This window comes from Nipponia nippon, unplaced genomic scaffold (assembly GCF_047370975.1).
Source record: "Nipponia nippon isolate SJK-2023a ecotype South Korea unplaced genomic scaffold, ASM4737097v1 scaffold_5, whole genome shotgun sequence".
NCBI lineage: Eukaryota > Metazoa > Chordata > Aves > Pelecaniformes > Threskiornithidae > Nipponia > Nipponia nippon.
In genome coordinates, this window is record NW_028262369.1 from 72,907,393 (window position 1) to 72,922,787 (window position 15,395).

Here is a 15,395-nt window from a genome sequence, read left to right on the forward strand (position 1 = left end):
TAGGGAGCATTTCTAGACAGGTGCCATAGAGCAAAAGATATTGCTATCTTTCTTGCCCTCTTACCATTAATATTCCAGCATATGAAGATAGTATCATAGCTTCTCTCTCAATTCGGTTGGGATACATGTATCGGTTGCGAGCTGCAAAATTCCTGTATGGTATTTTGAACAAGAAGATTATTAGCCTGGTGTTATAAATGCAAAAAGTAGTCCTGGGCTCAATTCACTGCTGTTTTTACTCCATTTTCACACTGGTGTAACCCACTGCAACAGCAGGGCCTTAGCTTTGCAATACTCACATTTTCTCTCTTGTCAGTGCAGTCTGAGCATCCAAGCCGCTTAGCCACAGCAAAGCAACACGGAAGGCTAAGTTGTAATGCACCTGGAAAGACAGAAGAACCTTATGTGGTTTTTTTTTTTACTGTAATTGCTTGACTGAGGGATGACAGAAAGACCAGAGAAATGCAGGGAAATGTGAGCTGGAGCCCAGTATTTCTCAACTACACTGGGTAGCTCACCAGTTGTAAGACACTTGCTGAGGTTTGAGGGGTTTTAAACACACCCAGGAAGACTTTCTCAGCTTAGCTGAAAGATGTTTTGTTATGCACAGACAACTTTAGTTTGTGAAGAATTCCCTTTGGTTAGTTGACTTAAACTTTATCAGATGTCCTCTGTGGATGAGCTTTGTCTTGCTGAAAAATCAGCAAAAACTTGAGTTGTCTTGGATACATTATACCTGGATGCTATTCACAGCCAATCTCTTTAGATACACATTTTAGTAATGGGCTTTTATTGATCATTGTAGGAACAGGTTATTCAGCTGTACCAAACAGCCACCCTTCAGAGCTCTCTGTAGCCCTGCAGTTAAAGAGGATAGGAAGTAAGAAGTCAGGTGATTACCATGTCATCTAGAAAGGTGGGCTGCCTTTGTCCTCTTGGATCAAATTCATTTTCTTGTAGTCCGATGCCAACATAATCTCCCCTTAAAACAAGAAAATAGCTCCAAATTACAACTGGTTCTAAGCAACCCAGTGCATAAGAAATGTAATAGATGACTCTCAAGCTAGTGCAAGACCGGGGCTAAATTTGATATGATTCAGGGCTAGGAATCTACTGCAGGATTTCTCACAGACACCTCCTAAGTAGGAAAGCTGTTGGTTTTCTGCATCACTGCTAATCTTAGCAAACCCCCAAACCACACTGCTGTCTTCCCCAAAGGCTCCAAAATATAGGAGGAGGTACAAATACAGATCAAGTATTTAAAGTCTGGGGACTCACAAAAGGATTTCACTGTACAGCCAAGAGACTGAAAGAGATGCTTCACTGGTGCTCATTCTTCTCATTCAGGGGAGGCCTGATTCTGCAATCTTTCCTCAGACTAAGTACTACTCATCCATGCAAATAGTGCTAGGGAAGATGGCCACAGGACTTGTATAGAGTTGTCTGCTGGGCACTCCTGCATCCGAGAGCATGAGATACTGCTGTATGAACTAGGAGACCGGCGCTGGCTGCATGGCAAGGGAGGAACGCTGCACCTCCCTGGTCGCTCCCACTGACACAGAGCAAGATCTGGGCTGTGTCATCTCTACTGTCGCATATGCAGTCAGGCCTCACACTGCAGACTGCATGTAAGAAAATTAAAAGCATCTCAAAGGAAGTCTGTTCATACTTTCCAGCAAGAGAAGACTAAGGTTTTACAGTTGTCATCCAGCTAGGATTGCAACCCTTTGCAATCAAAACAAGTCCATCTCAAATGCAATGAAGGCAGTTGTAGGCAGTTACTACTCACAGGAGTTTTTCAATCTGTTTCTTCAGGCATTTTCTTTCCATACTCTAGCTGTCACTGAAAGATAAGCTCAATGGGACCTAGGAGAGAGAAAAGTGCATCCTACCAAGTATCTCTGTAAGTGAGCAAATCTGATTCACAGATAAAGAGTATGAGACACTTGGAGATCCCCTACAAAAATCTGGCCAAAACCATTTCCCAGGTAAGATTGCAATAGAAGCTGAGAAAAATCTAGTCAAGAAAGAGAAAACAACATGCACAGTACTGAAAGTGAGGGTAAGGAGTTTGGTAATGGGAAATGGGCAGAATGAGCCCATTTAAGATGAGCATCAATCTTGAGTGTCAGTTTGCAGGTTGCTTGCATCCTCATCACAGTGATGGATATTCTCTCATATAATGCAATCTATTGACCTGATGCCACTTCTGTGTTTCTTAGTACATGGCTTGCTCTCCGTACTGTGTGTGTATTGATCAGATCTATGTGGTACAAAGAGGGGATGGACTGGGAAGAGGACAGGCTGGAAGAGATGAGGTAACAGCTGGCCTAACAGGACACAGCAAAGAGAGCAGCCAGCACCTGGCCCACCAATTTATTGTAAAATCAAAGTGCATGCTTCACTCCTCTGCTCTGAAATACACAAAGTAATGACATACCTAGTAAGCTGTCTGTGTTACTGGATATTGTCCCCCTGTTCTCTCTCTCATACATGTACATGAGAAATCACGCACTACCTGTGTCAACTCTTGCAATAGCCCTCAGGATCTGGGTTTGGAGCCTCTCTGACTTCAGGTATCTATAAGAAGGAATTCCCTCTTGACGTTGCTCTTCCTTTCTTGCCTCTGCCACTCAGTTTGTGTGCCGGGGAAATTAGGCTATGGCTTCACGCAGGACTGCAGCTTTCTCCCGTTGCTTAGAAACAATGCTGCTGAGCTGACAGAAATTAAAAGAAAAAAAAAACAAAACAACACAGAGAAGAGGTTAAACCTGCACCTTCAGGCTGGGTTATCAGTTTCAAGCTAAATGATCCTTTTACAGTTCTAGGCATTGAGTTTCACTGCTGAGCGGCTAGTTGGAAACATAGAAGACATGCTAACAAGGGAGGCAGAGACTCTTCACTGGGTTTTCTGATGGATCTAATTGCCTGTAAAAGAAGCTATCAGCTTCCACTGTTCCAGCATTCCACCATATGGAACAGCGAAAAACTAGATCTGATACCTCCCAAGAGCCCATCTAGGGTTCCATTTGCAGTGTTTATGGCATATAGCAAGGATCCTGCTACTTGTTCTTTCATCAGTGTTATGTTTTTGCTTACAGTATTAGGAGAAATTCTAACAGCCAAGAACTCCCCACGACTTACTAAATCCTGCTGTTGTCCTTCCAATGGATGCAAGGCACATCTTGCACAGGATTGCTGACGGTAGCCAATGCATCAGAATGACTAACAAGCCAGTGAGAGGCTACTGGATTTTGTAGATTAGTAAGGTTTGCAGGCTGTAGTTCTGAATGGAATGAGCCATCCCCCTTGTTGGGAATGTACTTCTCATGCTGTTAACTGACTACGTATTAAACAATAGGAATAGGTTTGTGAGACATGATCATAATGCTGCCTCTCTTTGTGATGGCCTAAGAAAACATGAAAGCAAATGTATTATCATGACATATAGATGTTTTCCAGGAAAAAGCCTACTTGGTATTTACAGAATTTGTGCTGTGCTTTCTCTTCCTTATTTCATTTCACCACTCTCTTTCCAAAGCCCAAGCTTTAGGCACGTGTCTAGGCAGGTGCAAGAGGTAAAGGTGGCGGACATGGTTCTGCCACCTACCGTGTCTTTGCCATAGCAGCGGAAAGCTACGTGGGCAGCCACTGAGGGAGGGCTGGAGTTTGGGAATGGCCCCTCCTAGCAGCGTTAGATGCTTATGGCCATTCTCATTAATTCTATGACAAAAGGAGCACCAAGCTTAGCACTTCCCCACCTTTCATTCTAGCTGCGGGGCTTGTAATCAAGTTGGATTTGATTTCTAAGGGCATCTGTCTGGCAGGCATTGTGGCAACCCCATGTCTCCAGTAGAGCTGCTGCTTGTTTGCTCTGCTTTGAGAAATGCAGATCTACTGCCTGCCTTTCCTCCAGTTACACCTACCCAGGGCTGATCTGCTGGTATGGCCAGGCGAGTGTGAAAAGTGACCTTCACAAAGTGAACATAGCCATGCCAGGACTGACCCAAAGTCCTGCTAACCCAACTCCTCTTCTATTATGTGGTGATACCCTGATGAAGAAAGTGACTTTCCTGAAATGAGGCTGGTCCCTAGCCCTGCGGCGAACTGACCCCTGCTATTCTCCCAAAAGCAAGAAATACCTCTGTATCACTGCAAGGCAGGGAGGGAGGTGGCACTGTGTTTGTGCTCTTCCTGGGGAAAAAAATAGCAGCCACCAGGGGATGCCTAGGAAAGAGATGGAAGAGCTGCGCCAGTAGGCATCAAACTTTGTGTATTTCCCCATTCTCCACCGATTTGCAGCTCAGGACCTTCTTGAGCAAAAGGTGTTGTCTTGGCAGTTAATGGCCCTTGCTTGTTTTTTACTTCCACAAACTTGTCCAATCACTTCTTGAAACGTGAGTAATTGACATCTGCAATATCATCTGGCAAAGATTTCCACTGTTTAAATAGGGCTGCGTGGGAAAGGGTCTCTGGTTTTAAGCTGTCGACTGTTAATTTAATTCGCTAACCAGTGTGCTTAATAAACTTAGTAAAGTAACTTAGTAAACTTAGTAAGAGCAAGTTTAGGCCCCTCGAACTGTGGAATTTGTCACGCGCAGAGCACAGAATACGTATTAGAGAAGGATACTTAAGTGTTTTCCCCACACCATAGCACATTTAATGCCAGTTGCAGGTTCCCCAGAGTAAGAAATAAAGCAACAGGCAGGTCTGCATGTCTGCAGCATGGCTATCCACTGCAGGTCTGATTTTCAGGGCTGGTATGGATGGTGTTCTGTCAATCTACTACTTAATTAAGTTGGAAGGAATAAATTTATTTAATAATTCACTTGATTTAGTGCTCATCAGCTAATGTATTAACAAGTACCACATAAAATCATAATAGGAGCAGGATTTAGGACTCTTGCGAAGGGCTACCATTCACATGCGTGTGGCAGCCGGTAGAAGCATTTTTGCCAGCCTTGTTTGTATTGCAGATTCCCTCTGCACTTCCACTGTCAATTGCTGTCCACCAAACTATTTGGCTGCTTTTTCCTTACATGTCATTTCCTTAAAATATGTAACATGATCACACCTGCACATACAATGTCAACTTCTTGAGGACAAATTCGAAGGTGTCTGGAAAGCAATACGTTAACTTGGACTGAAATGTAAATTGCTTAAGAAAAAAATTTCCTTTTAATAGACTGTAAAATGTCACCTTTTCGCAGGTGAAAGCTTGCAAGCCAGGTGCTGCATTCTGCGGACGAATAAACCCTAACTTTTGGGTGAGATCTGTCCTTCAGAACAGCCCTCGGGCTTTCCTGAGGCGTTTCAGGAGCGCTGTAGCTCTGCGTGCCCAGGGCAAGCTGGCAGCAGCGGCGCCGAGGGCCCGCGCTGGCGCCTCACAAGCACGGCCTCAAAATTAGGCGCTTCCAGCCAGAAGGGTGGCGGGACCGCGGCGGCTGAGAAGGCAGCATTTCGGGGTCCCCTTTCCCCGTGAGAGCGCAGAGCACCTTAGCGGCCACGGGCCGGCCCGGCCCGACCCAGGGGCGCAAAATGGCGGCTACAGGGCAACGGCCGCTCCCCCCAGAGCCATCCCGCGGGGCGGGGCGAGGGGCGGGCTGCCCGCCGATCCGTTTGCATTCAAAAGTCTCCCGGCGGGCGCGGCTTCCTTTCCCACTCTGCCTCCCTCGTCTGGCCGTGGCGAGGGGCTGCCGCCCGCCGCCCCGGGGGCTCGCCGCGCCGGAGGTGCCGAGGCTGCCGCCCCGCACGCAGGTGAGGGGGGCCAGCCCGCCCGCTCCCCCGCTCCGCTCCCCGCGAGCGCTGAGGGGCCGCTGGCGCATGGAGGCGGTGGAGGGGCTGTAACTGCCCGCGGCGGCCGTCGTGCCCGGGAGCCGGGCGAGGTGTCGGGTGTCTGCGGCCGGCCCTGCGGCCTCCTTCTTCTCTGCCGGCGTCAGTGCAGCAGTGGGGCGGGGGGGCGAGGCCGCAGGTACGCTTCTCGGGGGGAGTGTCGGTCTTGGCCGGTGAGTACTTGCTGAAGGGAAGGCTACGGGTGGTAACCCTGCTCGGTGTGGCTCTCTCCAGCTATGGCATCTCGGGAGGCTTCCGAAACATCCTTCTTCAGCCTGAGTGGTGTGAGAGAGCGGATGCGGGAGAAGAAGAACGGTGCCTTGAGGACTGCGAAGTTGAATGCCTCGCTTGCATCAAAAATCAAAACGAAAATCATTAGTGAGTGTATTTTGCCTTGCAGTGTGTGCAGAGGCTGGCAGTTATGTCAGCTTATAACTGTGCCTTTGGCCGTGGCCGTGGTGGTGGTGGGTGGCAGTCTTTTACCCAGAGCTGATATTTAACAGCTGCTTCTCTGCCTGTGGGTGTCTAGTCAATTCAGTACCCTGCAAATGAGCGTCAAGTGCCACTTGAGGTGCCCAAAGGTGTCTGAGGTATCAGGGACTGGCAGGTTTAAATGCACAACCTTTGGAGCAGCAGCTGGGGGCATCACAGGGTGCTCGGCAGCATCTCAGATGGCATTAGACAGCTGTGTCTGGGTAACTGAGTCCTCAGGGTCCAAACAGCAAAAATAAGAGGTGTGGAAAGTATTTTAGTGTACACAGAACCCTGTGCAGAAGCTAGCCTAACTGTGATTTGTTTTTATGGGGGAAATAATGCAATGATAGTGCATGAGATAATTTGGACTACCTTGAAAAAGTTATGTATTTCTGTTACTTTTATTTATTAGTTTTGAAATTGGGAAACATGGATCTAAATCTGCTCAAGGGCTACGACAGGAGACAGTAGGTTTGTCTCCCTCTTTTTGGATGGAGATGAGCACTCAGAGCTATAGGTGACTTGTTCAAAGTCAGAAGCATATCTTTCTAAACTCAGCACGTGATCCATGCCATCATTCATTAAGAATTGAAGCAGTAGCTTGCTGACTGAGCACAACCCACTAAGGATGGAGAGGGTGTCTGTCTGAAGTGTTGCAGGTTATTATGGAAAGTTTTTCCTGTGTCTGTTGCTGGAAGGAATTATTCTGCTGACTTTGTGTGGGGGCTATTGAGTTGTAGAGATCTGAGCTCGAGGGAGGCTAGTCTGCGAAGAGGAAGAAGTATGATGAGGGAGGAGGCATAGATGAGACCTTGCATGCTGATTCTGTGTGCTACTTCTCTATCACTTACAGACAACTCCTCCAGTATTAAAGTCTCCCTAAAGCACAACAATAAAGCACTGGCCCTGGCCCTCAATGCGGCAAAAGCCAATGCACAGCGGCTCATCCAGGAGAAGACCATCTTGCAGAAGGAGGTGGAGCAGTGCCACTTCCAGAACGCTGTGCTGCGGCACAAGCTCTCCTTCCTGGTATGGCATTAACAGTGTGGCTGGCATGGAGAGGGGCGGTGGGCAAGGTATGCGGCACTAGCATCTCAACTTTGGGAGGAGTGAGCTGTCACTGATTGTCCGTAGTCTCTGCATATGAAAACAGTCACCATTCGTTTGCTTACTCTTTCTTCCAAGCTGTGTTCTCCCCAGAAAATGCCTTGCTCTGGCTACCAGCATCCTTGTTGGAATAGATGTTTTGATTTAATGTCTTTATGGTTTCTCTTTATTACCTCAACATAGAGTAACACCTTGAAAGAATTTGAAAACCTTATGGCTGCAGTTAAGATGGCCCGGCTGTCTGAGGTAAACCATGGGAAACGTGAGCACACTGCTGTGGGAAGGGGGCTGTGTTTGTCTCTGTCTTTTGCTTTGTGTTGCCTGCTCACTTCAGCGTTTGATGCTTCGACTGTTTTCCTTTGCTTGCTTGAATGAGGTACTGGCTGCATCCTTGTTTTTAGCTTTGTGTTAATGATTTCCAGGGTAACTTTTTATTGTAGGAAATACTACAGGTTTAAACTGCCTTCCTCTGGGTCATTGTCTGTATTGGTCAGTAGGCTCCTCTGCTATGACAGGTTGTGACTTCTTTTCAATTTATTTTTTTAAGTGTCGCCATGGCAACTTGTGATAGGGAACAGGATACTTTCAATATGTCCTATCTCATAGGTGGGTGGTAAAAATATTCCTGCTTCCTAGTCTCAGATTATCTGAAGTAGTTTAACTTCATCCTTAAGCCTGTGGAGACAGAATCTGACTCTGCTGCAATTTATTCCATAATTTGTGCAAAAAAATTTTAAATGGGAGAGGGTCACCAGCAGTATTTGACATACTTGACAAACTTTCCAGGGTGAAACTGAGGTTCTGCTGTTTCTGTGCAGGAAGGTGCACAGGGGATTGCAAGAGTTTTAAACCACCCTTCTATGTCTCTGCTTTCCAGTTCCATACAAGTTCTGCATCCTTGTCCAATGGCCAGAAGAGCAGCATGACTGAAGATAGCTGGGCGGATGATATTGCAGATGGTCAGCTTGTGAGGTGGGCCTTAAAATGTCGGGTATCACCAAGCTTGTCCTGAATTTCTATATGCTAAACTTCCTCTTCTGTTTTATGTGTGTGCCCAGTTGTCTGTTTTACGTGAGATGCCTTCCTCTAAACCACCACTGCTTGATTTTTTTCTTTACTCTGTGTCTTTCTGCTGCCACTCCTTGTCTTATTTGTCCTAATGCCAAGTCTATGCATAAACTGGTCCTTCTCCTTCCTTTGTTTGAAAGCGCATTGCTTTTGGGTAGTTTTTCCTTTGTAGCTGTGAGCACTGCAACATTTCCTCGACTGAGTGAGTGCCATAGCTGGCTGCTTTGATGTTTGTTACATATAAATGCTTAATAGTCATCTGCTTGTATGATGTGAACTTGTGTTTTGGAAAGAAGGTCAGAGCAGGATCTCTTAAAATATATTTGAAGTTCCGTTTCTGCTCTGTCTGGTCTCCTCTTTGAACACAGGAGAGTTCTTGGAGCTGCCCACGCCCATACCTCCAAGCAGCCACGTTGGTGTTCCACAGCGAGGTGAACCTGTGGTTGCAGCCTATGTGCCAAAAGGCCTTACTTCCTTGTTGCCTCAGCCTGTTTTTCTCCTGCTTCTGTGTCCGCAGCAGTGTGCTTTCCTTATGAGTTGTGCTTGCACAAAAATGGGAAATCTGTCCTGGCTGGGCAGTGTGTGTTCTTCAGCACTTGAAGCCTTCAGAAATGTATTTCAGCAGCTCTTGATGGAGGTGAAAGCTGTAGCTGTTCTGCGGGATTCTGGGGCCTGTCACAGGTATGGAACATGCTCCATTGCTGTTATTCCTTCTCACCAGGGCTGCAGGGATACCAATGAGAGTGCCCATTTCCAAGCTGTGTGATGCAGGACAGCAAGGTGGCAGCTCCATAGCAGTACAGACATCCTCACTGGATCTTCAGGGATCTGCTTCTAATGAGCCCCTGGAAATTGTGCCTGTTGCCTCCAAAGATGCTTTGCCACCGCAGCCTGCCGAGAAGCCTCAGTCCCGCCAGGAAGAGAATGGGAAGAAGCCAACTGAAGCAATGGAAGCACAAGAGGCTTTTCTTGACTCTGGCATCCTTGGAGGTAAATTTGCATCTTCTACTGTTCTTCTGGTGTGACCTTGCATGTCTCTGTTCAGAAATGAATAAGTGCAGTGCTATAGCTCCAGTTAGGTCCTAACCATCACTCCAGCAGCTCGTAATTACTGTTAGGAACTGCATGCTTCAGTGACCCTGATCCTGCTAGAATTACATATATCCCAGAATGGGGTGTCTTGGTGGGGATATCTGGCATGTTTGCAATAGCTCAAGATCACTCATTAGGCTTTCTGAGTAATAGGCGCTGAGCTTACATAAGATTTTCAGAAATGTCTGAAGGTGCAAAATCTGACTAGATGCGCATCTTCTGTTCCTTGTGGATTTGCCATGTAAATAACAACTCTCATACAGATCATGAGCATTCCTAAATATTAGGGCTGGTTAAGGGATCTTGCTTTGGGCTGCCTTTCTGTTCTGAGGGGAGCCAGCTGAGCAATTCTGTTACACAGTAAGTTTGGGGAGTCCCTGTAGGGATAAAATCATGGTTTTTCTATGCTCTGGATTTGTGGCAGTGTGTGGGGTGTGACTTTCAGTGGTATGGGGAAAGCTGGCATTTGCCTGCTGCATTTCTCAGTCTTAAGAATGAATTTTGTCTTTCCAACAGAGGCCTTGTGTGCCACCCAACAAAATCCTGACAATTTGCCAGTGCTTGCCTGGGAAAGTCATCCTCTTTCATATGAGGGCGATGAGATGGCAAAACATTTCTTTGACCGTCTCTCACAAGGGCATGTTACTCAGAGGAGAAAGCGTTCCACCCTGTTTGCAACAAGCACTCCATCTTCTGGTGTGGATATCTTCCCATGTGCCAGTTCCACTCAGGCAGCTCAGCGGAGTATCACAGAGGACAGCAGCAGCTCCAGCAAGAGCAACATACAGCCACAGCTGAAATCTCCCAGCTCTCTGGTTTCCCCTACTCAAACCACTGTTACTCCTGAGAGAAAATCTTTGGGTAAAGAGATTTTCTGTGATCAGCCACAGGCTAAAGAAACTAGATGTGGTGTTGAAACAGACCCCAGCTATAGCCCAGTCCCTGAATTTGTTCCTGTGAAGGTTAAAAGCAAAGGTAATTGTAAAACTGGTGAGAAAACAACTGTTAAAAAGGCAAGAACAAGAAAAAAGAAAACAAATGCAATTAAAAACAATGCAGAAACTAGTCCTGATCTACCTCAATGTGAAAAGAGTGCTCAAAATGCAAAGAAGCTTCTTCAGCTGAAAGCTGCAATGTGTTCTAGTGAGTCTGAAGTTTCTGAGATGAGGCAGAAGGCTTCCCTGGGGGCTTTCAACAGGAAGAACAGAGGCTGTGGTGTGGAGCAACATTCCCGCTCTCCTGATGAAGTCCGAGATCTCAGAAGAACATACATTGTGAATCCAGCACAACCGCACAATCTTGGAAGCGGTGACTTACTGCAACAGGTTAAGAAGGAAGCTATCTTTGAGATCGAAAGTATGGAGAGCTTGTCAAAAAGCCCAGATCGTACCTTCTCAAGTTATGAAGTTCCCTCAGATTATTCCAGTCTACAAAATCCACTTTTCTTGAGGAAAGAGACCTCAAGTGCCTGTGCTTTGCAAGAGGACTCAAGTGTGAGCACAAAGAGCATCAGACAGAAAACCAACAGAAAAACTAGAGTAATTAGGCAAAAAGATGACTCTGATGAGGAGAATCTGCCAAACAGTGTGAAAATATCAGAGGCCAAAGCTGAAGAACAGCCTAAAAGAAGCCAGACAAGCAGGAAGAAGACTGGCAGGAAAAGCAGTTGTAGTGATCAGAGAAATGAAGTTGATGGTTTTGGGCCATGTATAGATGTTCAAGGAGTAGTTAAGAGTAGCACAAAAGACTCACCAGGTAATCTTAAATGTAGCAGAAAAACTTACATTGTCCATCCTTTGGATCTTGCAGGAAACTTGGGTTGTATCCGGACAGATTTTGAAGGGGATGAAATTATACCTCCCAGGTCTATTCCTGGGAGCAAAGCTAGCAAAATCCCCAGAGTTCAGAGGATGGTAGCTGCTCAGAGCAATAAAAAACAGACAGGAGACCTTCAAGAAAAGGGGCAAGCTAAAGTTGGCAACAACATGAATGCTTCAAAAAAAGAGGCCTATCCCAAACGGAAGCCTCAGAGGAAGAGGAACACCTCTGGACCTCCAGAGACTGATTCCCTGCCCAGACAAAGTGATGGTGCCAAGGTGCTCATTGGAAGTTCAGCAGAACTTGCATCCAAGCAAACTGTCCTGACAGGGAAGTTTTCCTGCATTACAGATCTGCTGTCTGAGCCAGATGCCTTCCTGGAGGAGCAGATAGCTGAGATCTTGCTTACGAATAATCTTACAAGCCTTTCACACAGTCTTGAGTCCTCCTCTGTGACCTGTTCTGCAGCTTTGCCTGTCAGCTCCAGGCTTACAGATGTACCAGTTTCCAAGAGCTTAAGTACTGAGGGCAACAGAATGCCAGAGAAATCCTCTGTTTGGCCGGAAAGCTCCCTCATATTTAACGAAAAGACTGCGGAGGAAATACCTGGGGAAAGAAACCAGGTTGAGTCAAGTTCTCAGAGCTCATCTTCACAGGAACCTGGTAGGTGGTAGGCTGGGGAGGGAACCTGTGTTTGGAATGAGTGCCAAAAATCCATGCAGCAAGAGCTTATATCTTTCTTCCCCTCCTCTCTTTTTTCAGAGTTAAAGATCAGTGTCCAATACACCATTTATGCTTTCACTTGTGCTGGCCAGTCATTTCTGTGGCTGCATTTGCTTCTAGTTTATCAGCATTCCTGTAAGAATTTCTGGTCGCTTGTTCATGTGTGGATATTGAGAAAAGACTAGGAGCATGTGCTGCAAGTCCTGCTTTAACACTCTTGTTATCTACAGGGCATGCCTGTCAGTTTCGAAAATCAATTACCCAAGCAGTTGAAAAGTATAATTTGATGCTGACCCTGCCTACTAGGGTCAGCATTATTGGGGCACAGAATATGATGAAGATGGCAGGTTTTTGGTCCAGAATGGTTAGTACTGCAAGGATTCAGACTTTATACCTCTAGGTGGTGTCTTCAATGGAAATTCATCAGGAGCTACCTAAATTCTCTTGGTTGTGGTTTTTTGGTTTGTTGTTTAAAAGGATTTGGAGGCTGGTAACACAAGAGTTAAGCTGAGCCTTTTTGGGAGCTTGCTGTTATTGGATACTCTGTGAAGAGAGTTGTTTTGTGGGGTTTTTCCTTCCTGTACCTGTTGACAAACAGGCCTGTTATAGCTAGAGTGGGCTGTACTTTGTAAAGAGGGAGGAAGTTTGTTCTCCTGCCCTCCCCCTCTTGGCTGACTTCACTTTGAAAGCTGCAGTAAATGCTGGCAGGGTCCTATGTCTTGCTGGAAGTCTCCTAGGTTGTTTCGGTGCCATAAGCTTGCTTTCTCCTCCAGGCTGTAAGCTCCTGGGCATTAGAACTATCAACTGTCATTTTTGTATCACTTTTTTCTACTACACCAGGGCCCAGTGATACTAGCAGTATTAGTGACCTGTATTTTTTTCAGTGAGCAGCCTAATTTGGTTCATGAGCTGACTTATGACAAGCAGGTCTGGGATTTTTAGACAAAAATGGTCTCCTGAGTGTACAGGGAACATGACTAGATTCAGGATTGTGCAGTGTTCAGAGAAACCTGGTAATGTGACCCTTCTCTATTTGGCAGCTGTATTTCTTAGGATATCTGGAAATGATTTGGAAATGCTTTGATCAACTCATGTGTGAATGTCTCCCTTTGCAGAGATCAGGCCACTACAGGACTTGACCAATGCCAGGACTCTGACTTCCTCCAGCTCGGACGAAGTGTCAGGGCACTCATCCAGGCGGAGACGGGGCCCAGCATGCTATGCAGAGCCAAAACTCAACAGGTTGGGCTTTAAACTGTTCCTTCCCATGACTGTTCCTCTGCTGCAACCCCTGCTCTGCTCTCATGTGCTCACTCTCCAGGGCTGGACCCTCTGTCACTTTGTCTTTTAAGTTCCTCTTACCCCTCGTGTTTTTGTGACCCTCCTCTTCTACCACAGTGTGGTTAAGCCAAAATTCTGCGTTAGCACAGATGCATGCGCAGGCTTCTGGTAATAAGCTACCAAAGATGTTATTTCCCTCCCTGAAATGAGCACATCTCTTACAGACTGTATCTCTGGTACTCCAGTGCTAATGAGGGATTAGTGTAAGGATAAAATACAGGGTAAATAAAGACAGCTAAGTGAAAGCCCTGATTTCACTTGCTGCCATTCTGCGGTATCTGAAGTTTTATACAACAACTGAGTAATACTTCCATTTTAATTGGGTTTTGGTGAAGGAAATGCTAGGTTTTGAGGAGGGTTCTTCCCTGTGAGCAGGCGGTATCTATATTTGCCTTTTCTGGCAGATACAAGTACCTACACAAGTAGCTGTATCTTTTCCCTAAGAAACTGTGGATTCAGTACATCCAATGGCTACTGTGCCAGAAACATTTAACTCCTAAAGTGATGACTTTGTTATTATGCTACTGGGTAATACTAAGTTTTTTCCCTGAAAAGTGTCACAGTTTGAACTTTTTGTGAGGAGTTGGTTATACTGGGTCAGAAGGTACTCTGTATTGGTACAGCTGTTCCTGTACTGGACAAGGAACAAACTGTACTATCAGTCATCTTATAGTGGAAGCATTTCGGTAAAATCAGAAACTTTAGAGACTGAAATCATATACATATTCAAGAAATACCTTGATGGTTCAGTCTAACCCTTTTGGTTCTGCAGTAAACTGAGGCAGGGCGACCCGTTTACAGACATGGCGTTCTTCCACGCCCCTCCACAAAACCGAAACAAGAAAACTGCCAAAGCCAAGGCAATGACCAAGAAGATCAAAGAGGAAGAAGAATGGCTTCCTGAAGGACGTCCCAGTGCCCAGGCAGACAAGCGAATAACAATGGGAAGAGACATGGAACCAGAAGTAAAATAGTGGTTGAACAGGCAGCCCCCAAGCTCCTAAGGGCTTGTGCATCTTTGGTAGAATATCTCTAATGTTTTGCATAGCTTATTTTTTTAATTTTAATTTTAAAGTATAAATAAAGTCTTCTATGTTGACAGTATAAAAGTTTTGTGACATTTATTCCCTGTCCTCCCCACCTCCACCTTTAAATGCTGGGGTGCTTGTCTGCAAAGTCTTCATGCACAAGTGCTTGTGGCACCACAGACAGCTAGCTGGCTCTGCCAGTTCTCTCCTGGCCCTACGCAAGCCTGGGGAGAGAACACCTTGGAGGGCTGATCTGGTGTTGCAGATACCCTTTTCAGCAGCCCTTGTGGGTATGAAAGGATTGCAGCAGCCCAGGCTTTGACAGCAAGCAGAAGAGGCATGCTGACATGCTGCCTAGTGTGACCTCCTGTAAAAGGTGGCTTCTGTACGGGTAGAGCAGCCTGCTGGGAAGTCATATTTAGGGTTGACTGCTGAAGCCTTGGGCAGCCCTAGAAGCCTGAGCTCTCTGCTGTTCCGGAAGGGAGCCATGTCAGATGACTAATATATCCCCTCTCACTGTATTTGCTGTCAGTGGGGATTTGCGTAAGTATGGAGTTGAAAACAGCCTTCTACCAGTCCTGAGCATGCACTACCTAGGACACAGATGCACGCATCTAACTACATCAGTGTCAGCACTAAAGGTGAGTTAGGCTATACTTTGATTAAAAGCAACTTTTGCTGGGGTCTGCCGAAGGGAGTGTTGGTGCAGGGGGCTATTACTGGTAGTGGGAGCTACAAGGGCACTGCCCAAGAGCTTTGGGAAGCACTTAGTATACCATGAAGCAGACCATCAGGGAATCCTGTGCTCTTTTCCATTGCAGGCTGAGTGCCCACTGGCCTCCAGCATTTGCTTTTTTAGGGTCTGCTGGTGTCTAATTTTGAAGGTTACTGATATTAAATGTTTGAGGGAGT

The 15,395-nt window shown here is 46.2% G+C and overlaps 2 protein-coding genes across 11 annotated transcripts in view; one reads left to right on the forward strand and one right to left on the reverse strand.

Annotated features, from left to right (window-relative positions):
- CUNH2orf80 (chromosome unknown C2orf80 homolog) overlaps positions 1–15,395 on the reverse strand; it is a 36,655-nt gene that overhangs the window by 21,005 nt on the left and 255 nt on the right. For 7 of the 9 annotated variants that reach the window (XR_015699155.1, XR_015699154.1, XM_087734061.1 and 4 more), the window contains exons 1-4: positions 1,279–1,768; positions 901–982; positions 300–382; positions 65–152 (exon numbers count right to left, since the gene is read on the reverse strand). Coding sequence is in view for 7 of the 9 variants with exons in the window: in XM_087734061.1 (XP_087590187.1) it covers positions 65–152; positions 300–382; positions 901–982; positions 1,279–1,343 (318 nt within the window). In the remaining 2 variants the exon portion in view is untranslated. Of the gene's footprint in view, positions 1–64; positions 153–299; positions 383–900; positions 983–1,278; positions 1,769–1,789; positions 1,867–2,518; positions 2,718–3,144; positions 3,613–15,395 lie in introns of those variants that run through there. The other 2 variants (XM_087734058.1, XM_009462376.2) reach the window with 2 other exon arrangements.
- LOC104010279 (uncharacterized) lies at positions 4,903–14,493 on the forward strand. 2 transcript variants are annotated; one of them, XM_087734054.1, is made up of 9 exons: positions 4,903–5,971; positions 6,067–6,210; positions 7,160–7,335; positions 7,597–7,659; positions 8,291–8,385; positions 9,203–9,471; positions 10,090–12,054; positions 13,230–13,356; positions 14,228–14,493. In XM_087734054.1, the coding sequence occupies exons 2-9, from the start codon at positions 6,069–6,071 to the stop codon at positions 14,427–14,429; spliced, it is 3,039 nt and encodes a 1,012-aa protein (XP_087590180.1). In that variant the 5' UTR covers positions 4,903–5,971; positions 6,067–6,068; the 3' UTR covers positions 14,430–14,493. The 2 variants fall into 2 exon arrangements, with proteins under 2 accessions (XP_087590180.1, XP_087590179.1); XM_087734053.1 differs by having other exon boundaries at positions 4,903–5,757.

Excerpts from the sequence above, each read along its gene's own strand:
- LOC104010279 (XM_087734054.1), top strand. The coding sequence starts at position 6,069 with ATGGCATCTCGGGAGGCTTCCGAAACATCCTTCTTCAGCCTGAGTGGT. Across the intron at positions 9,472-10,089 it reads TGACTCTGGCATCCTTGGAG|AGGCCTTGTGTGCCACCCAA; the intron begins GTAAATTTGCAT and ends TCTTTCCAACAG. Across the intron at positions 13,357-14,227 it reads GCAGAGCCAAAACTCAACAG|TAAACTGAGGCAGGGCGACC; the intron begins GTTGGGCTTTAA and ends TTGGTTCTGCAG.